Source organism: Acanthaster planci, linkage group LG10 (genome assembly GCF_054643075.1).
Source record: "Acanthaster planci isolate LZ-2023a linkage group LG10, COTS_SCS, whole genome shotgun sequence".
Taxonomy (NCBI): Eukaryota; Metazoa; Echinodermata; class Asteroidea; order Valvatida; family Acanthasteridae; genus Acanthaster; species Acanthaster planci.
In genome coordinates, this window is record NC_141786.1 from 10047753 (window position 1) to 10071404 (window position 23652).

Sequence of the window (23652 nt, forward strand, 5' to 3'; positions counted from 1 at the left end):
CCCCCCTCCCTTCAGCAGCCAGGGACTTTACAGGGCCCTCCAGCCTTGGAGTTGTGGTTTCTGTGCTGGGCCGGCAGCTGCAGAAACCAGATTGGAAGAAAATCCTTCCTGACCATTTCCTCAAAGTCCCATCCTTTTATGTACATGTACCTCTGGCACACGCGGGCATGTTGGACAATTGAGAGCCCAATTCCTGTCATTTTTCTGGAACCTGCAAGCGTGCAATTAATGCCCAAAGCAGGTTTTCGTTTCAGGCCTAAATTCAGGCAGTGTTCAGCGCTTGAATTTCAGAGGGGAAATAACATTTGCCAGACCTCCTAAACTTGAAATGAACCGACCATATTTTATTGCAGCTGTTCAAATAATATGAAACTGCTCATACCGCATGTATTTGTGTATTTGTTTGGGGGTACTGTTTTGTTTTTCTGAGGTTGTAATTTTCAGAGCTCTCCTTTATATTACAGGTTTCTCTTGAAAATCATGTCAGTATTATATGAATGTACACGTTTGCAGCCACTGATTCTGGGTGTTAATACAGTGCTAAATTCGACTGTATTCTCTGCCAGTACATGTAGCTTGGGATTACATTTTAAGTTTGTACTTTTTGACATTTGGTGATAACTGCAAGGAACAGCTGGAACCCACCAGTAGCAGTTTGGGCTGGTTTCAGCTCTGATCACTTGTACAGTCCGACAAGTCTGTAGGAAGAGGTGTGTCATTTATGGTCCATAAACATGTACATCTACACCCACATTGGTACATGTCTGTTTTCTGTCGAGTCATCTGATGACGTGGACATCGCCTGACTCTTCCGTTTCTTGTGGGTTTCACTGAAAGTGAACCTCAGTAACATTCAGTAGTGGCGCTGCATTTTTGCCAGGATTTGATTACAGGTGTCCGCATTGGCCTTGAAGGAAAAATCAAGAAATTTCTGTCAGTAAGGGGGGGGGGAGGTTCAGCACTTACGATTGTTCGGAAGCTAAGTCCACCACAAGCCTGTGCAAGCCCATCACAAGCCTGTGCAAGCCCATCACAAGCCTGTTCCTCTATTCCTCTTTCATTGTTGACCCTGCTACAAGTTTACATAAAAGTACATTGCTGTTGAAAGCTACATGTACATGTAAGTGTGAATTGGAAAGAATTCCATGACGTTCATGTTCTCAAGGCGTGAAAATAATTTCCCACTTGCGTGAAAATGTTTTCCCATTTGTGGAAAAATCTATGAGGATGTTTCCCACTTTGCCAAAATCTGTGAAATTTCTTTTCCCTATTGTGTCAAAATGAGTGAAAATCTTTTCCCACTTGTGAAAAACTATGACAATTCTTTCTCAACTTGTGGGCAAATTTGTGATAATCTGATCCCTGTGGGAAAATCTGCGAAAAATCTTTCTCCACTTTTGGAAAATTGTTCACATTTTGCTAAATAAAAAATTCCCTAGGAAGAGAAGAAGTGTGAAGAGAATTTCCCCATTCCCACCTTAACTGTCGATTGCAACGTGCAATACACATACATGTTCATGTATGTACACGGGGTCTTCTGACGGGACTTGTCAATTGCCCCCTCCCCCCAGCAGGTACTGGTATAATGAAAAATGTCCTGAGAGAAAGTTTTGCAAGCTTGAAATGACCATCGTACTTCTGCCGACTTGTACAACGTGCAGGGTAATGTTCAACACCCTAGATTGCTGTTGTTTCTTATTCGTTGATTTCGTCCCTCAAGGAGGGACGAAATCAATCCAGTCATGGTAGTCATGTTGATTTCCTCTGGGGCGTAGTGTTGCACTATTTTTAAACAATACCAACAGCTGACGTGCTATGCTAATGCTTTACATCACAGCTTGGGATCAGCTTGATAAGGTTGCGTCATTCAATCATTTGAGAACGTCTGTCCTCTGGATCAGCTTCATATCCTGTACATTGTTTTTGCCCATTCAACAATAGCAGGCCTTAAAATGATCTCTAGATTTATCTCAGGCCCGGTTCAAATTTAGACCGGGGGTGTTACTTTTCGTGAATTGAAAAGTACATGTAGGACACCCAAGTTGTTGCTCGAGGTACATGTATTTGATTTTTGTGTGCATATTTGGATTGACAAAATAGAGTGTCCCAAACTCAGCATGCAGGGTTCACAAAGACAGTCCCCTTCTTGTTGCAATAAACACACCGTCATCTCGGTCAATTTACTAAGTGACACTCAGATAGTTGCACAGGTGTAGGCAGATTGCTGGAGTATTACTGTCCCTTAAGACAGTTGTATGTCCATGTACAGGTACCACTTCCACGTTAGTGAAACTAGAGGAGGTTGCATCTGGGCCCAATTTCACGGCACGGCTTACCGCAAGCGAAAAATTGGCGGTTACCGTAGCAGAAAGTTCAGTGCTTAAGGCGAACGTATTTCACAGGTTAGCGAGGAATTTTGGCTTGTGCGCATGCATACATCCCGTAACTAAGGATTCTGTGCTTAAAGGGTTAGCGCAGACTTTTCCTGCTTGCGCGGCCAGCACGGAATTGAGATTGTAAACGCAGAATTCTGCGGTAAGCAGCGCCATGAAATTGGGCCCCGGTGCCCCATCCCCTTCCACTTGTTGAGTTATACAATACTTGGAAGGGGAAACTTGTTTCCCCGTTTTGATTGTGCTTCTAACTGGTTGTTACATGTACACCGGCATGTAGTAACTGCAAAGACAGAAGAGTTTTGCTAAAAGGAGAAAAGAAATACATGTAATGCCCTGCTTGTGTACTTTGCGGGATTTCCACAGTCATTTAAAATTTCAGTGAAAAGTTGTCCTGAAAAGCAATGGAAAATCGGGGGGGAGGGAATACGGTGTCTGGGAATTCCGTTGTCAGAGAGAAAAAAGTCGTGGAAATCCAGGACTTGCAATGATTATTTTTAACGGGCTGCTTGAGATGTGGTAACGGAATAATGATAAATGTACAGGCTGCATCATCCTTGTCAGTCTGTACATGTTGTAGTTACCATGGCAGTCTTTCAGTTCATAATGCCAAGAAACTTTGCTCTACAACATGACATTAAAGACTCCAGAAATTGTCGTTTATGACTTGCTGTTTTTTACTTTTACCTCTGTTCCGGATGTCATCCCCCATCCCGTTTTTGTAAATGCAGGATCTGCCACTTTCTTAGAAAAATGCAGATGCTGTATTAAACCAATGTTCCATGATTACCACTCCCACGTAGAGCAGATTGTGTAACCCTCCAAAGCTATTATACCTGTAAGGGGGTCGTGGGCCTGATGCTTGCTCCGGGCATGCCCTCATGGAGTATCATACCGCACATGTAGTCCCGTTTGGGTCCAGACCAAATTCTTTCTTGAGCAGGATTTTTCCTGGACTCCATGAATTTTGTATCTTGTACTGAATGTTAGGGGCTTAGTCATGCAGGCTGTGCTGCTGTTTTTTTTGCATTTGGTTCAATGAAACTATGTGTACTAGGGCTTACAGTATAATCATTATTCATTTCACCTTTTGGGAAAAAAGTCGCATCTTGTTTACTATCGAAAGGCCTGAAAATCTGCAGTATTAGTTGGACAACCCTTCTGCTGGGTATTTTCTGGATTTCTCTTCATCGCATGCAGCAATAGTTAAGTTTGCTGCTTTTAAAAGCTGGGGAGAGATGATTTTAAGAAGTCACAAATTAGTTTTGACATCTTTGAAAAATCTGTGCGTGTAATATTTTTTATCTGTTGGCAACATTAATGAGAATTACATTGTACGTATGCATGGGCTGAAAAACTAGAAAATTTCTCCCAAGAGAACCGGAAAGAATGTGACAGTCAGATGAACGGAGTTTATTTCATATTCCTGTGTTGAATTTCTCCCTTGCAGAAACGAGTCTCTGATATTTACTTTTAGTATTTTTTCATTTCTGTGTTTGTTTGCTTGCAGTTTCACGTCTCCACTGTGAGAGTGAAAGCTTCAAGATGGATCTCATTCTGGATGTGAACACCCAATTATATCCAGTGGACCTTGGTATGTACACTGTACATGTATGTTTGTGGAATATGATTCTCCTCATTCCTTCCTCTCCTTCACCCAACATACTGCATTGTGGTTTTACATATTATCACAAGTTTCACGAAGAGACACTGGTCTCACCGGAGTCTCGCTGGAGAGTAAGACGTGTGGGTTTCAAGAAAATCATATTTGAAGTTGGTCTCTTTTTCAAACACTTAACTTAACCAATGCAGCTCCATGAAAGAGGGGAGCTTAAATGAGACAAAGCTACAAAGTAACAGGTCCTGTTTACAGAAGTCAATTCAAATTGTTTATTTTGGAAATAAATACCTGTACATTTGCCTTTTCGTGAAAATGCTAAAATTTGGCGACTTTTTGTCTCTTTGTGAAAAGGGCACGCGTAGTACATTTCTGGAGTCAAATTTGTCTCTTCCTGAAAACTGCAAAATAAGATTTACCCGTGGTTTTGCCCACATTTTTGGGGAACGTTATGTCTGTGGAAGACAAGTCTGTCTCTTCATGGAAAGAAAAATGCGGTGTAGTTGAATTTTGGTCCACAGAGATTACCATAATTTGGCTGATTTCAGTAAATTTGGTAAGAAATTATTACACCAAGTTATAGGTATCGCATAGCCCAGTTGATTTTGCCCCAAAACAGAAATTTGAAAAATATGGTGCCAATTTGTCTCTTCATGAAAATGGTGACAATATTGATATTGTACTTTCACCTGCCCAGAGCTTCTGGGATCACGAAGTCACAAAGAACGAATGCTTGAGCACCAAGAACATACATGCACATGCTCCTCAAGAAAACTTGGCTGTCAGCCTACATGTACATGTAAATATTGTAATCTTGGTTGCTCGTGAGCAGCTCTTTTGCCAGTAACCCTAACCCCCTAGGCTCCTGCACTAGAAAGCATACTGAACCTTACAAAATCCAACAGGTTCATGTACTTGTCTATGTACTTGTACATGCAGGTTAGTGTACCAAACCTGATAAACTCCAACAGAATGAGCCCGTTGGAGTTTGAGTGATATGGTATGGATGGGCCTATGCAGTATAGGATGACTTGCACTGAACAGTACCAAACCTGACAAAATCAAGCATAGTCCAACAATTGGTACAGCAAGCCAGACACTGCACACAATGAACCCTGTGTGTCCCAACTGACACAGAATCCAACACCATCTTCCTGGGCCTTTCATTCTAAGTCTCACAAAATTCAACAAGTTCCTCAGGTATGGTAACAAACCTGCCAAAACCTCACAAAACCTGCTGTTGGAGTATGGCAGGTTTTGGGCAGTTAGAAGAAATTTTAGCAATCATAAAGTTCATGATTATTTGGAAACCTCAGTTTGCATACCGATTCATGTGCATCATAAAAATCAACAGTGCATGCAATGCTCAGACTCGTCCCTCTCTGTTATGAGCCTACAGGATGTTGCTTGTGGTCATGTTTATGTTAATTAGTCCTGCCAATGAAATAGTGAAATCTAGTTGACATTTTCAGGTTTGTCAAACAGATCACACGGTAGGCTTCCAGCCCGGGCTTGTTTACCCCTTGAAATCCTCCATGCCTCCGTACCGAACCATTGATTTTTTTTTTTGGCTGCCCGCTGCAAAAGCCGTAAGAATGTTGGTCCTCTTTGGCATCATGGGTTTTACATCCAGGTTGTCTCTCCCCAAAACTCTTTCCTTTTTTTTTACACTGAAGTGCACACTTTGGTAATTTGATTCCCTTATCAGTCCTGCTCCTGCATGTCCTGTGGTTTTCCTTCCCGCTGCATTACCAGGGATATCAAACAGCATTTTCAGATCTGAACTTCCTGGTTTCATTCTTTTGTTTTAATAGTTTTTGTGTGTGTGTGTTTCCCTTTGCAGTCACCCTTTGGTGGAAGGGTGAGCAAAAGGTTGACGGAACGTCCTGTATGTGGTAAAACAACCCGAAACCTTGGACAAAAGAAATTAGAGGAGTGTCCTGTGCCTGTTTCATCTAGGATTTCAAAAAGTGCCCGTCCCCTCGCCGGCCTTTCCTCAACTGCCTGCCCAGCCCTGGCCCAAGTTGCACTGGCCCTGTTGTCGGCTTTTAGCATGGGGGGGAGGGCCCAGTACCAGCTAAGGCAGTGCATGGTGTATTGCTGATTGGATGGAGGGGAGGGGTTGCTTCAAGGGGGTAGGGCTGAGTCAATTTGAGTAATTCAATATTTGAATACTCAACCTTCAATTCGATCGAATATACAAATATTCGGTCTTACCGACTGGCAGATTGTTGAGGAACAAAATCAGTTGCAACAATGCACACAGTTGTACATTAAAATCACTATAATAGCTTCTCACATCTAAGAATATCTCCGGCCACAATTTAGCAAGATTTAGGAGACAAATAAGACTTCTTTTCCTGTTAAAATTGTGTATTCATTTTTACATTTTTTAATGAATTACTTACATCTTGAATCTCTGTAATGTTTCTGTGGCTTTCCATTTGAATCTATTTGGAGCAAGCCTCCATAGTGCAATTTTTCTTATGTAAAACAAAAGAAAATTATCCCTCCCTTTTCATGAATTTTGCATTCAACTATTTCGGAAAAATAATATTCAATAATCGATGGAATACTCGGTTATTGGGCACAGCCTCTCAAGGGGGCACCCCCTTCTAGGCCCTCCTTCCTCTTCTCCCCTGCCCTTCCCCAGTGACAGTTTGATGTATACGATGTTCTTGTCAAGCTACATGTACTCGTATTTACACAGAACAGGGACTTTTTTTTTTAGCCCAGCTGTACTTTTCTCAACATTTTTATTTGGGCATTGATTTTGCCCCCCGGGTAAACTACTGATATTTTTGTTGTGTCAGTGCAAAAATGTCCTGACTGAAAATACTTACAGATAAAAATTGGGCAAGAAGCTTTGTTGAAATTTACAATGTTATTATATTGGCCCCAGAACACTAGTTTAAGAAATAAAAGTAAAGCAAATGTTGTCTGTTTTAATACAACATTTCCTTGATGCTCAGAGTAAAGGCCCCAAGAGTATTTTCAAAAATGTAAGTTTTACTGTAATGACCCGACATTTTGTCATGTCTTCTTGTACCGTACATTTTCTAAATTTTCCTGAGGTCTTGGTCGGTTCATGCACATTGTACACATGTAATACAGCATGCTGTTGGAACCCTGAAATGTGTGTGTTTCCAGTGGGCTTTTGTGCATATTTTTCATCTCTGTGGAAAGGTGCCGTGCCGGTTTCATTCAACTTGACGCCACTGCAGCACTGAAAAATACTTCACTTTTGAGCAATGATTTCAACATCTGTCTGCCATTTTGAACTCAATGACACATACCGGTATTTAAATGTATATGCATATTTGCATATGGTTTATAGCAGAGTACATGTACATGTACCTGCCCAATATCATGTTTTGCCGCCCCAAAGGATGGATTAATGGTTCATCAGATGAGACCCTACCCGTACCTGCTTTCAATGTCACATAACCACTCGGCATCAATTTGTTGATGAGCAACATTTTGTGGTCAGTGGAAAGCATCCAAAATTCAGTCGAGTGGTGTAGTCAAGTCTGTCAACAGTCCTTCATGTCTTTTATGAATCCACAAAAAAGCCCATCCCAATTCAATCCACAAGTCAATCCAGCTGTGTTGTCACAAGAAATATTCCTTTTTTATTATTCAACCTCTAACTTGTGACCAGATTTTCAAAGAATTTTCAACCCACAGGATGTTCATGAGCAAGCACTACACGCACTTTTTTTCAACTCCTGTCGGGCAAGCACCAATATTTGACGAACTTTAAATTTCTCAAATACCCTCACCATTTCCCCAGTTTAACCCTTCTAGAGAATGTACTGCTTAAGCGTAAACAGTTCAGATTTTCTTAATCGAAAAACCACATTCCTAATACTGTACATGTATGTGAGATACATGTACATTGTACCTTATAAAGTCATTCATGTTCAGTACCTCCACTTCAAATATACATGTACATCGTACATGTACAAGTGTACAAAGCGTGTAAGCCTTCCTGTGGACCACTAGCTGTGTATTTTACCAATCATGAGGTAGTATCGTGATATATGTACATGTAGATCCCTATTCTTACCATCATCATCATCCCAGACAGGAAGCTCTTTGGCTCAGTTTTTAGGGTGTGATCTCAAACTGAAGTGATTCCGCTTAAAAAAAGTCAACGTCACCTACTGGTGTGTGAGAGTGTATTCCCAGCACACACACATGTGGGACATTGCATGTAGATTTGTAGCTGCTGGCAACCGTAATAGGGGTCAAAAGGAACACTCGCCACACCCCGGTAATGAAAAATATTAAAAAAAAAAAAAAACACAGCAGTCACAAACAAATCATGTATGTGTGTGCGTGTTCAACACACGGACCTGAACTGATACACTTTCATCGTCACACACACCTGTTTTACATACAAAGTGGGGACATTCCTTTGGTCTCCTGTGGTTAAGGAAACTTTAGGAAACTGCTCCTTTTTCTACAACTGGGATAACTCCTTGGAGCTGGTTATTTGATGATGATCTCCTGGACTGTTCCTCTTTAATTTGCCACAGATAACCTTGACCCCAAAATGCCTCTGAAAGTGTTTTTCAGAGAGGGGAGAACATTGTGTGGACGTGTGCAAGTCCACACAATGCCATCGCACCCTACATAACGTGGACCTCTTTTGTGCAGGGGTCCATACTATGTACATGTATGCCACACCTGCACACAGTGTAGTCCTTTGTGGTGTAAAATTATAACACGTATAGACAGTTAATAGTGTTGAAATACCGTCACATAAATTTTTATTGCAAATATACAGTGGAGTGCGACCATAAGATTTAATTTTGAATGCCTTTATCTATGTACCTAGACAAGCATGATTCAAGTACAAAGAAACATCCTGCGTGAGAAAAGAACTTTTGAGAAAGCACACCGCACTGATTGACCCCATTAGCAACTTTAATTTTACAGCCTTGTGTCGTTTCGTACTCATTTCCTTGTCCTGCAGTCGCCATGCTATCACAGCCCCACGTGTACATGTACGATGAGAAAGCGAAACCGCAGTCAGAATCACTTTTTCCCACCGTCACGCCATATGTTAGCCGAAGGTTTCCCTCATGCTCGCCTTACATTACATGTATATGTACATGTATATACATGGAGTTTCAGTTGCCCGTTGCACTTTTGATCCGGGGAAGAGGCGTGATGGAAATTTGTGCTCATCTCCTGCTAGAACTCGGCGATATGCAAAGAACTTTCGTTGGCCACTTTTGTGACAAAGTAAAACACTGCATGTATTTTGCTGTAGCGACAACATGTCAACACCTTCTGTCTTTAACCATCTGAATTCTGATTTAAACAACCAAAAATTTATGCAATGTCTCCTTGCTACATGCAATAGGGTGATTAGAAGCTACATCTCTTATACAGTTAAACATAATTGGCACAATGTACATGTACGTACATGTACATGCATGTCTGAACTTGCCTGTGTACACGGAGCGGACAATTTTATTTGAGGAAAATTGAGACCAAGTTGGGGGGGGAACAAATTGTCCCAATAATGTTTTTGATGACCACAACATCTGTGTTTCAACACTTGTCTAGTCCCCACAACCATGACAACTACACAACAAAAATTCCTGATATTTTTAAGCAGAATTGTTCCGGACGGATTCATCAGTTAGGCCCAATGCACAATACATGTATTGTGAATGTCCCAATTTGTGACACTGTAACAATAATTGTGAAACAGTTGTTACGAAAAGTCAAGTCTTTTTCTCTCTTTTTTCAGGCGCAAGCTGTGTCATCACTGGGAAAGTTTGTCACAAAGTCCGAAGTTTGCTAATTGCCGTACATGTAGGGCTTAGTGACGGGGGATGAACACTGATAAGGGAAACGCCTTATTGTCACAGTTTATTTGAACAGTTTGATAAAGTTCAAATATACATGTATTTGAATATATGTGAACTCATATTTGGCCAAATATTTGGTTGTCACAGTTTCCCACATGACCAATATTTACATACGTTAGAAATGAAATTACTGAGCACATTTGGGAAAGTAGAGAAACAGATTCTGAAACAAAGCAATGGTAAAGTAGGAAAACACGTACAAACGGCAGTAGATGTTACCCGTTCGAGTGTTTTAAACCTGGCAAGTGTCAAGAAGTGTTTTGTGAAGACAAAAGTCCAGTTGCCAATGTATATAGTAGGGGTGTAGGGTAAATTCTAAGTTTGATTGGTAAGCGGGAGCTGAAGTAGTGGTATAAGTAGCCAAGTTGTGAAGTTATGGCATTATTGTTTTAAAACCTTATCTTCACATACCTTCAAGATATAAAAATGAATACTTCCATTTTGTGTTTCAGTGCATTTTATGTCCCAGCAATTTAAAAAATAACTATTAAAATTATGTGATGTTTGATGGAATGTTTGAAAATCCAGCACATTCCCAGTTTTCTTGAGTTGGCACTGGTTACATGTGAATGTAATTCACGATTGACCAGTGATGACCTCACGATTGACTAGTGATGACCTTGCAACAATTTTTCATAGATCTGTGCACATGGTCAGTGCTTCAATGAATACATTTTGTTGATCCATCCTAAACACGATGCAAGAGTAACTGAATTGACTGCATATTGAATTTTCAAGTTGGGGAGATGTACCCATAGATCGCTGTTTGATATTGAAATTTTTTACCGGGACTTTCACCGATGGGGCAGGCAGTAACTTCAAGTACCGGTGGGAAGTCGTGGGTTCTTGTCCCACTGTCGCAAATCCAAAGAGTTTTCTCACACTAGGTCTTGAAGACTTGGTGTGCTCTGCAAGTTGCATTACATGTACATGTACGCTGTCAAAGTGCTCAGAATCCCAGATATAAAAACTGAATTCCCAGTGCTTTTAATGATTTTTGTGAGAGTGCACACCGAGAGAATCTGTGTTAACCCTAACAGTCCTGCACATCATTTGGCTTTCAGGCCTCAGTACTACAAAATACTACATGTACATAGTACTCTGAGCCTGAAGGACCTAGCACTACAAATTACTACCTCTGGCTAGGGCACTTCTTTTGTCACTCGTACAGAGAACAATAAAGCCATGCATTCGTAGTGCCAGAGCACTGTATGGTACATTGTCTTATCTATTGTGTATTTTATGGCTTCAGAGAACAGTAGGTCACGTCCTCTTACAAGCGACAGCTCTGTTCCATATATTACTACATTTTACCACAAAGGAGCAATTTTCAGTATTATGTACTGTTAGGGTTAAATCGCTTGTAATTCCTGCCCATGTCAACTGTAGCTTCTTCATCCCTACACGTATGTCGTACAAAATGTACGTATACTACTTCTTGCCTTTTGAAAACAGGTGACAAGTTCCGTCTGGTTCTGGCCACGACATTGAGGGAAGATGGTTACCCTGACGACGGGGAGTACACGCCCCTCGACGATGGTACGCCCACCAGGGCGAGCAGCTTTGAGTACGTCATGTACGGCATTGTGTATAGAATCGAAGGGGACGAGAGCTCGACTGAGGCCGCATCCAGACTGTAAGTTGATTTTTTTGTTTTTCCTTATTCCACGCCAGAGATGTTGGTACTGGGGACTTCAAGAGAAGCCTAGCACTAAACACCTACCGTGCCTTGCCTCCAGTCCTAACTAAAGTTCTCGCGTATGGGGAGGGGGGGAGAATAGCCACTCTACACAGCCTGCTGTTGTTGCCATTACATTATCTCTTCTTGATGGCTCCCCAAAGTTTTGGAAATTTGGACAAGTGCTATTTGTTTGTGGTGTTTGGTTGTGTATCATCAGTGGGCTACTGCATCTTGCTCTTTTCGAAAGTTGAATTTGTTGCCTGTGAAAGAATACCACCCAAAAGCGGTTCATAGCATGACAGTTGCCGTGCCATCTTCTTTAAATCCAAATTACTTGATGTCCCTTGCGCCTAACCCTCACGGATTCTCCAAAACCCTGGAGGAGTTGGGCAATTCTGGAAGATTAAATAAGATCCCACCTAGTGCTGATCTCCATGATGTGGCCTGATGCCCCTTTGGATTTACAGGATAGAGTACCAGTATACCAGTATACACGTCTGGGGTGGTCTGCCCTGTCGAAATTCTGCAAGACATTGATAAACCAGTCCAAACAAGTCACCGTCTTTGGTCCAAGTTGTATTTAAATAATATGTACCAGTACATATTATTTAGAAACAACAAGTATTAACCCTAACAGTACCGGGCGTTGTTTGGCTTAGAGTACTCAGTACTACAAAAGACATGTACTATGAAACACCCTGAGCCTGAAGGACCTAGCGCTACAAATTACTGATTCTGGCTAGGTTTATTCCGTTGTTACTCGTACAGAGAACAATGATGAAACCATGCATTCATAGTGCCACAGCACGATGTGGTACATTGTCTTCTCTATTGCATTTTATGGCTTCAGAGAATAATAATGTCATGTCCTCTTACAAGCGACAGGGCTGAGTACTACATTTCACTACTACATGTAAGTAGTACTTTGTAGCATTCAGAACTGTTACGGTTAACATTTAAAAAATCAGTTCCTCAATGTAAATGGAGGGTGACTCGAAACAAATCTTTTAATTAGCTTTTATGTCCCTGCCAGCTACACTCTAATCTCAAAGCTGAGTTCTCGCAGGGTTTTCCCAGTGGGCTGTGTTGATTTTAGATGGACATTGTCCAAAGAACTTTGCTTTCACGGTGGTATCGCTGGATTCAGCAGAACGATGGTTAGAATAACTGAAAGCCTCGATAGCACCGCCCCCTTAAACGTTTACTTTGAAAACATGACAATGAATAAAAAAGGAGAAAACTGTGTAAAAGATTTGGCTTTGGTTTCTCGTAGTTGTTGTTGTAGGCTTCACTTTGTTACTACTTTCACTTTTTTGATGATGGCTTTTGTTTTACTCTGTAAAGCTTTTGTTTTCACTTTTAAAAGACTCGTCATAGACAAAGAAAGTTCTGATTGTAGAGAAACATGCAGCCATATGTAACAGGCCTGTATACTATTTATGAATGTGTACTTTCATGATAAAATGGGATCACTGATACTGCTTGCAGTAGATAAGATGAAAAGCACAAAGGATGTACAACCACTTCCCCCAATGGCTGCGCTTCCACTTCCCTGTTTATTCCCAGAAACTTGCCCTGGCCAATCAGGACCCTCCACTCCTGGTAGATCCTGTATATATTCATGGCATCCTATTCGCCAGCCATTCACACAAGGCCAAGTCCACTTCCTGCTGGCTGCATATACATGAGAAGAGTTCAGCCTGCCAGCCATTCACCTCCTGTCCCCGGCCTCCCCTCATGCATGATGCATGTCTGCAGTCCCACTTGGCAACAGCCAGCCAGGGATCCAGGTCACCGATTGGCTGGCTAACCAGATCAGTGATTCACTGCCAGGCACAGAGGCTCATTTGCATTGAGCTATATTTGGCATTGCAGTGGGGCTGATCTGCCAGTATGGGCTGGCATGCCCTGACGAGACGGGTATAAAAAGACAAGTCCGGGCAAGTTTTGGCCATTGCTAACTACTGTCTTGGCCAGGGAGGGCAACCTGCCTGGCAAATCATTTAGAAAACCTGCAGTCATTGTATCAGTATCCCTCTGAGAGCGTGGGACGGGACTTTGGTGCAACGTTGCTTTTTTTTGTTTTTTTTCTTTTCGTTTTTTTTCTTCTTGTGGACATTTTTAAGAGTCATCTCATCAGTCATCAGTGTTTGTCTCTGCTCTGATTGCTAATTGGATCATAACCCTGTGATTTCCGGTAAGTCTGCACATGTACATGTACAGTGATTGTGAGTTTCAGTGCATTTTATTGAACTGCTTGATGACGAATGCACCCCTAGCTCTTATTCATGGATAAGCGTATATTGGTTTGGCTCGAGTCAGTCCAGTGTGATTCCACTGCACTTCTTTACAGTTGTACATACATACACATGTACTTGTTACAGTTTTTTTTTTACCTGTAAACTATAGCCATCTTCTGTAGATCTCGTTATTTTTGTTTGCCTTTTTATTAGTGTGCCTGAAAGCAATCACCCCTTTCTAAAGTCTCTTTCAACTAAATTTCATGGACGTCAGCCAAGAGGCTGTGTTAGCTAAGGCATTTAGAGAACGAGCGTTCCTCGCAAAATCAAAGCCAACGGCTTTCCCACTTCGGCATGATGTATATATCGGAAGATGTGGACTTGCAGGAACACGGCTGTGCTGTCAGCCAGACAAGACATGTTTCCCCTTTCTTTTTATTATAGGAGTTGTTCGGAAGGTAACATGTAACATGAAAACCAATTCAGGCCTCCTCACACAGAGTAAGACTACGTTGCAATGTAAATTTACTGCCAAATTCCAGACAGTGGGAAGATACTTAAAAGTCATGCATCATTTGGTGTATCAACTGCAGCACTCGGTCATTGTTTCCAAGGCATTAGTTTTTGTGTCGGTGTGCTTTTTTTTTATGCTCTGCATCAAATGATATTCTGACCACCGAGCCAGTCATCTATGACTAACGCCGATGAAGTGTCTTCGGTAATTAGTGCAAATTGCTGGCAGTTGTCACCCGGTGGAAGTATTTAATTTTAAAACGGCCGAGTGTCTGTCTGCTCGACTGAATGTTTGCCCGGGTCCTAATGAGTCATTTGTTGAAGCTGGTTCACCTTGTTACACTTACAGTGTCGCCGACTGGTGACGGCTCGCTGGAACATGCCAGCAGGACAAGCTGGGGCAATTTCCATACTGTAGGAAAAGTTTTGATCATTGAAACAGACAAAGAGAAGCAATCCAATAAAAGTTCATCAATGGATGAGCACAAAATGGATTTCAAACAACCTCTCAGCCTGGTGGATAATACATGATCATGCAAAGCCGAATGATTCACCCCTCCAAACTATTTCCTGGACTCTTTTGGTGCCATTTTTTGATAATCCTTACACTTTGCCCCAGTCTTTAGGAAATCAGTCCTGTTCATTCACTCACTTTAAAGTCCATGTAAAGGCTGAGTCAACTTGCCTTTCAATTATACATGTATGTACCTGTCCAAGAACTACACATGCATGTACAGGTTCGTACACATTGACAAAACAAAACAAATGTACCATGGATACGTGTACACAGCATTCCGAACTGACAAAGTAATGTCAAGCTCTGCTGAATTGGAGAAAGACTATTGTAGTGCATTGTCCATTAATCCTGAAGTTGTGGTGTTCACAATTGATATTTTGAATGTCAAACTTACAATGAATACATGTACAATGCAAGTTAATATTCTTTGATATTGAAGAACTTTGTTATACAAGATACTTTTGTATTGTTAGGTACATTTACCTCTTGGACTAGCTCTCTGTACCATTTACAAGCCAGGAAATAGCTTTACGAGTTCACAGGATTGCACGTTGTCCAAATAAAATTTTAGATTGATTATCATGAATTATGAGAGTATCATTCAGGTACAAAGTTGACAAAGGCTAACTGTTCTCCAACTTGTTCGCCCTGAAAATGAGCTCCGTCGAAAGCCTTGGTTCGTTAAGTTCACTTGGCCTGAAAGATTCCAGAGCGATCTTCCTACATGTAAAATATGTGTTTTCAACATTCTGCACAGAATCTCAGATTAAAATGCTAAAAGTTCTAATAAGGAAGTTTTGACTGTTAACCCTAACAGTCCTCAATCCCTCACCTGTTGGAGGACTGAGGACTGTTAGGGTTAATGCCATATTTGTGTCGCTGAAATGTTGAGAGAAGGAGGTTGTGGGTTTGAGTCCCAACTGATCATTCTGAATTCTGTGTTTCTCCCTTGTGGAAAGTGCCAAGACACCGTGTATTTGCAAGTTGGAAAGACCGACAAAAAATCATTAAAAAACAAACTAGACAGAAAATCTGTCTTCAGCAAAAGACACCAGGGTTGCTTAACAATGAATCAACACAGCAGATGGGACAGTGTAACAGAACCATACATGTACATGTACATGAGGAAAACATACTCCGTGATTGTGTGATTTGCCTTGCATGTCGTGACCTTGATCATGCTGCTCATGTGTACAGCTTTTTCTCCTGCCGTGGTTTTATCTGGACCCACTGTGCCAGTAATAGACTAGGCTTCTTGTGAACCGCTGACCAGATGACACGTACACGTACAGGTATATACGTTTCAATATGGCGTTTCAATCTTAAACAGGGCAGGGGCGAGCCTTTGAATGCGAGCTTGCAGCTCGCTGAGAAGAAACCAAGAGAGCGGTTGGCCTACAGTTGGTTTTTCATACTGGAAATAGGATCAAGTGAACATTGTGCTACATTTCAGTACTTTGAAGGAATCATGAATGTAAAAACAAGGGAAAAGGAGAGAGGGGAACATGTACATGTCCAGTACCATCAGCAATCTGGCTGCTACACAGATATACATGAGAAGTATCATCAATAGTGCTGTACTATGAACTTGTCCTTTGTATACATGTACATTTTATGAAGATTTATAATTACCTGTGTCTAATTGTTATGTGGTTTTGTTTTGTGAATGACAGAAAATCATGAGTACCCGTACGCGCATGTACATGTACCGGTGTACTAACTTTTTTTATAACACATAATAAAGATGTTATTTCTTTCGTAATGTTATATGCAGCAACCACTCCACGAAGTACTAAACACTACAAGCAGGTGTTTTAAGTGTGCTGTTTTGTAAGGTGTCGAAGCCTTTATGTCATGCAGCAGTGGTTTGAGTGTTATTACAGGGCGTGTTTTGGGGTATTTTGCCATTCATGACACAATCTTTTTCCTCTCTGATGGATTTGTTGAGTTTTGGTGACGAGCATGCCATGCAAAGTTCAGTGAGAGTCACATGGTCCCACCTGGGTCAGCCTGGCATCCCGGCTCAGGCTGGGCAAAACCGCCCGAGAGTGAAAACTGCCCACTGTCCACAGGGCCAACAGAGTGTTCCCATGTGACGAAGCAATCAATGTGAATACATCTGCTGGTTCCATTGGACAGTAAGGGCACTGACTGCATACTTGCCACGCCATCGTCAGTCGTCTGCTAGACCGCTACATTTTCTTTTTGATATGTATCACTCAAATGTGTAATCCCAACTTTCACATTGGACAGCGTTTGGATGCTTATTCAATTTGGTTGCTACATGTATATCAGCCTGCTGACCTAAGTGACAGAAATCGCAACTTTTTCTGAACACTTCTCCAACTGTTATTTTGCTGGGCAGCGGGCTTTCAATTTAAGTTTTCATGCATGATTTGCAGATATCGTTCATTCACATGCATGCTTTTGGGTACCTTTAGAAATGGTGCACATGCGGAATAGCCTACATACATATGCAGCAAAAAGTTGGTGGTGAAATCTCAAATTTCTGCATTTTGTTCAAAAATGTCATGTGTGCACGTGAGCATCTTGATGTGAAATGGACATTGCTTACAGTGAGTGGGATAAAATAACCACAAGAAAACTGTGACCTCACCACCTGGTTTGTCCGAGCCGCATGCGGATCCCGTGTGCGTGCCATTTCTAATGTTCCTTGGTGATTTTTATACTGTGATCCACACAATGACATTTTGTCGATGGCACTGTGACTTTTTCAACTGCATGTATGGCTCAAGAACTCAAGTCCACTGCCCACTTCAGTTTGAGTGTTGTTCAGAAACATGATTCCTGTTGCCTATTGGCCACAGCGTAGGCTGGCCTGGTGTGTGCTTTTCTACTCACCTTTTGTCCTATTTGCTCCGTGCGGATACATGTGCAAGTGACACTAATGAAGGCTTTGAGGGACTTGATTGGCTCTCAAGATGTGAATTTCTGTCACTTTGGTCCATTTATTCCAGTTATATGTAAGGCAGGTACATTTTGAAGTGACATTTTTACATGTATGCGAGTCATAAACAAGTGCAGCAAAAGTACGTGTCTATGGTACATGTCTATGGTACTTGTCTATGGTACATGTCTATCGTACATGTCTATGGTACCGGTACATGTCTATGGTACATGTCTATGGTACTTGTCTATGGTACATGTACATCTCTATGGTATATGTCTATGGTACATCTCTATGGTACATGTCTATGGTACATGTACATGTATGTAAAAGAAGTTAAAATCGTGCCTGTGTATGTTGTGTGTATTAAATCAACGTGTTCGCATGCGGACAACGTACATGTACATGTTTACGTATTACAGCTGCAAATAACTCTATCGAGTGTTACGTCTGCATCCACCTGTGCCTGACTGTCAGTGACTTGACATGCTGAGCATTCTAGCAATCATAACATTTGCTGAAGAGCAGTTTACTACTTCACCTACATGTTTAGGGCCTACGTGTACTGAGTTTCCATGTCCATGTACTCTGTAGTCATACCACAAGATTACCATCCTCTAAAGTGAGAGTTGAGTTACCCTAGCTGAGTGCTAGTTTAAGACATGTACCTGCATGCCCTTGTTCCCATTTTCGTCTGAAAGGCATGGGATTATTCAATTCTATAAACTAATATTATAATTTCCTCCTGCGCCCCCCCTGATGTTTTTCTCATTTCCTTCACGGATAATTCCCTCTGCCGCCCACTTCTGTGAGTGTGAGGGGGTTGTAATCACCCTCGACATGTGAAACGGATCAGTGGCTGGCCAAGAGGTCTCTGACTGTCCTGCCCATTGCTGATAACCATCATTTTATTGCCGGCAACTCTTTTGAAATTCATTAGGCTGGCAGTCCGCTCCCTCTACCATCTGGAAAGTCGACGCTTACAGTCACTGTTGCCCCTCTGCCACCTCAGGTACATGTATTGATCAGATTTGAGGAAGGCAAAGACATTTTACTTCAACCGTTACACATGAGGATTACTGGGCATTCAAGATAACACTTGACACTGACGTCATTAATGATACTCACTGCTCCATGGGTAAAGGTGCTTTTTTTCTCGTAAGTTGCATATTTCATTCGTTGTCTCTCTCTTTGTTATTTCCTTTATATTCTCATATTTGAATTATGGAGTATTTTTCGGTTTGCTAGTTTATTGTGGGTTTTTCCCTTTCTTGACCCAGATCAGCTTCCCAGTGAAAAAAGGTTATTTTTTAAGTTGTTTGCCACCTTAAATTTGTTAACTTTCTTCCAATATTCCTGTTCTCATCTTTTAACCGTAGTACATGTAGGTACATGCACTGCCCCTCACAGGAACTTTTCTCTCGTCCAAATCGAGTCATCCGCTCTATTCACTTTACAGTGTAAATCCAGGGCCTTGCAAACTAAACTCTGACTGTCCATAGAATCACTGAAACCCCCACAAAAATTGAACAGACTGTATTCACGTGTTGGCCATCTTGATGGAGATGAGGTTTAAAAACTTTTTATTTGGGGGACCTGAGATTAAACAGAACAGCACGAAATAAAAGTTCTTACAAATTAGTGCCAGTTTATGTTTGGAATAATTTAAATTTGTGATCAGTTACATGTATATACATGTATGCCGGTAAATGTGGTAAACCACATTTTGAAAAGAAACAGAAAAAGAGGTTTGGAACCCAAAATAGTCTGGCACAACTTCATTTATCCGATTGCATTGAATAGGATAGATTCAGGAAACAAGATAAAAAATGGCTTCCCGTCGAATACGGTCGGTGAGCTCTTGACTCCAGTGGTGATGCCCGTGGAAAAAAATTGGGGCCAGATTGTCACATCCTGTTGACAAAAAAGCGAAGGGTAAAAGCAAAAGTGCACTTGCTGTCTCCAGGGTGTTAACTAGGTTGTCATTTCCTGTTTTTTTGGTTTGCCCCAAATGATGGTTTATACATGTAAACCGCGATGATACTATCTGGTGGGTTCAGATGGTTCTGGGCGTGGACTGTGTATGTCAGCGTGACCTGCGTCACAAAGAAGTAGTTGCGTAGTTCCCTTCTAAAGTTTCTATTTGATCGCCTTTTTTAATTAAGCATTCAAGATTTGCCAGCCTGTGGTTAATCTTGTGATTTGTTTCCATTTTTCTTCCAATTTTCTTTCTCTCAGTGAATTTCTATTTGGGGAGCCATACATGTACTTGTCCAGAACCATGATAATGTGTGACACGAACTTGTACCCAAAGAAGAATTTACCTCCAAATAAAAATCAATCTACCTTTAAAAAAAAAAAATCAGAGTCCTTCTCCAGTGATATCTGATCCAGCTATATGCATTTGATCTTCCGACTTGAAGGTTGCTTGCTGCACCATTGTTTGACCATTACCAGAGTGTCTCAACAGGTTGCATTTAAACAGAGAGTATTCAGAACTTCAGAGATAAATTCCTCTCTTGAAACTCTTCAACAGCATCCTCATACATTTACGGTACATGTACGGTAGTCCCAGGATACTTTTTGGCTCACATTCAATCCCTGTTCTGCTTGCATAGTACATGTACATGTACGCACACCCGGGGATTTGATGGGTTTGACGGGTTGTTGTTGTTGAACTTACGGCACACTTACAGAATGAAATCCATTAGTCCAAAAAAACTCATTCATTTTTGTTCAGTGATGAGATGCACAGTCGTCATACATTTTATTCCCGTCATTCACGTCCCACAATCATGTCTTTCCAACCTGTTGTCACCATATCTGCAAGCCAGTCCGTCACCCCCTTTCTCACCCTTTTCTTCACTCACAACCCTGTACCAGCCATGTACGTGTACTGTACATGGCATGCAGTCATCTGTACCTGAAACGTTTTATGATTTCCCTTGCTGCATGCACAGAACACGTTTGTTTTTTCTCTAGGCACCATTTTTGTCCCAGCCAGCTCAATTCCCCTGTCTTACCCCTCAGCCGATCTCCCTTTAGTAGCCCACACAACCCTCCTACACTGAGCCCTACCTCCTACTTGCCTGCTTTCCCCTAATCCCTCTTCCCCCCTCCCTCCCCCGTCCCAAATCCTGCTTCGCCTTTCTGTGGCCCGTCTGCCTCTTTATCTCCTGTCAGAGAAATTGCAACATTGATGCCACCTTTGCAGAGGGTATGATTCATACATGTAGGTGTGCTAGAAGATGTGCGTACATGAGGCAGTCAGGTGGCTGAACTGTAGCTGAACCCCAGCCTTAAAGGAGCATTTCATTGGTTCCTCCGAGTTGAACATTTGCCATTCGTCATCCTACTTTCAATCTAGAATATGGCCATCTCTTTTCATTTGGGGGGGGGTCGTTTTGAGTTTTGTTACTCTGTTAATGAAAAAGATATTTGCCTCTTGCTGTGTTTATTGACCATTGTATTGCTAGAGCCTGCATAAAATGTCCACATAGGAGCAGCCTACACTCAAATTCTAATGTTTGAATATGATATTTGGTTTTACTTTTAAGGATGAAACAGCTTCCAGGTGATTTAGCATTCTGAAATAATTCTTTTAAAGGACTACCGAGGGAGTTGAACAAGCTGACTAATGAAGACATCAGCACTGTGCCTGAAGCTGTACATTGTACATTACGTGTACATGAATTCAAGAAGGATCTTCTACTTTTAGTCTATGTACATTTCCTGGTAGCTGCAGTGCGTACGAAACCAACAGTATATGTACCTGTTTGTGTGTTTTGGAAGGACTTACGGCATAAACGGTTCCTTGCTTCACACAGCTCTTAACTCCAGGTTCAGCTGCTGCATCATAAGCATTCGTGTACGCGTATCCGAGGAGCCACACAGTACAGCTACATGTCCGTGTGGGATGCCTTTATGAAGCAGTGATTCATCTAGATGAATCTCGTCCGTGATTCATGCTTCGCACTCCACATGTACTCCTGCATTAAGGAGATGAGCAAACTCCCCGCGCGGTTTGCTGTCCGCTGGGCTCTCCTGCAAATCTCAATTCCTGCAACACGTACATATATCCTCACCAGGGGTTCTCGTCCGTCCAGCATGCTCCTCGAGTTTCTCCATTTCTCAAACAAAAGACACAGACAGGTAGACGGTGTATCTTGCACACACTTTTTGTGCTCCAGCCTCCCGGCTTTACTCGCAGATGCGCCTCTGCGAGGTGGTTAAACTCTGGATGAACCTAGCGGGTTAAAGGAGCACTCTGCGACACGAAGAAAATGTACCTCGATGGCATGAAGTCGCACTTGCGTTTGCGTCATACCACATGTAAACCAATCTCTAACATCCGAAGGTTCCTGGACAATTCACACGGGGCGGGAGTGCAGGTGCCTACATGTATTTTCAACCATCACCATATCTGACCACTGTTTACAGTGTACATGCCAGCCCCTGTTGTGCTCCATTATCACCTTGAAGCTGTCCTCATTTCTTTAATCCTGAGGTTTTCGGACAGCATATTAATGCCTCCAATGAGGTGATCTTCCTTTTTTCCTTTTTTTTTCTCTCCAGAGGGACTTGCTCAGCTGTAACAAGTTTACAATGTTGTCTATTCAACCTATTCAATTGCTTCTTTCCTATAAACTGCGACATTTTGTTCTGTTGCAAAATTTTTTGGATAATCATTAAGTTGTTAGAAGAATGTTATCATACATATAGACCTTTTATGTACATGTATAGCGTACATGTACGGTATTATTTTTAGTATTATTTTTGATGTTTTAAGCAGACTGTTTTTCTCAACAAACGGACCAAACATTGGTGTTAAAAATATGGAAAGACCCGATCTTAATTTAGATGTCATGTGGTACCCACATGCACATGTGCCGGTAGGTATGTGTCCTTGCTGGCTTCTAGTGCATGCCTCTAAGTTACACATTTTGTCACACTTTATAACACCACCATCAGTATCTCACTTGGACGTATTAACCAACTCTCTGAGTTGTTTCTCAAACTAACGGCGGACTCCCGTCAACTTTGGCCGCTCTGTCGTGGCAGTGTGGTTAGCTGGTTGTCCGTCACCGTATACCAACCAACTGGCTACCCGCAAAGCCACTATGGGACGGTCCCAGTCATCCCTTCACCGGTAACCCAACATGTTCATAACCAACCGCCATTTTAACCCCAAGTTCTTTTAACTAATGATAATGTCTGCAAAAAAAAAAAAAAAACACATCCAGAATTGTTGAAATATTATAACAAGCGACGTGTACCCATGGCTGTGTTGTCTAGACGGTCGTCACAGCAGTCTGGTCACAAATTTCAGTGCGCTATTTTAGGAAAGCAAATCAACATTACCTCCTTATGGTTTACGGCTTTGAGTCATCACAAAGTGACAAGATCTAGTCATATTTCTCTAAAGTTACCCATATATGCACATGAAGGTACGCACAGCAGATTGTGCACTGAGTAATGCTGGGCACCTGTACACGTAGTTTAGTACATTCAGATAGTCAATTAAATTGAGAGCCACTCATTGTCTCTGTGTACATGATATCGGATGTTGTTTGCTTGTACTATTGTACATGTATGCACATGGACATGAACATGTACATGGACATGTACATGTGGTATGTTTGTGTGCACAAGTACATGTACATGTATTATGTTTGTGCTTACATGTACATGTACATGTACAGTATGTTTGTGTATACAAGTACATGTACATGTACAATATGTTTGTGTGTACATGTGAAACAGCGTAAGCTGTAATGGGTGTTGTTTTATACTGGTATATTGTGACGACTAATTTGATTTTTTTCCCACAACCAGTACATATATATTCCCCCCCCCACTGGAATATTACCGTATGTGCTTGCAATGCTTCATTC

The 23652-nt window shown here is 41.6% G+C and overlaps 1 protein-coding gene across 5 annotated transcripts in view; it reads left to right on the forward strand.

Annotated features, from left to right (window-relative positions):
- The window catches only part of polr2h (RNA polymerase II subunit H), a 56020-nt gene that overhangs the window by 24026 nt on the left and 8342 nt on the right, over positions 1-23652 (forward strand). For 3 of the 5 annotated variants that reach the window (XM_022243512.2, XM_022243514.2, XM_022243513.2), the window contains exons 2-3: positions 3904-3987; positions 11355-11535. In XM_022243512.2, the coding sequence (XP_022099204.1) occupies positions 3904-3987; positions 11355-11535 (265 nt within the window). The other 2 variants (XM_022243515.2, XR_015426660.1) reach the window with 2 other exon arrangements.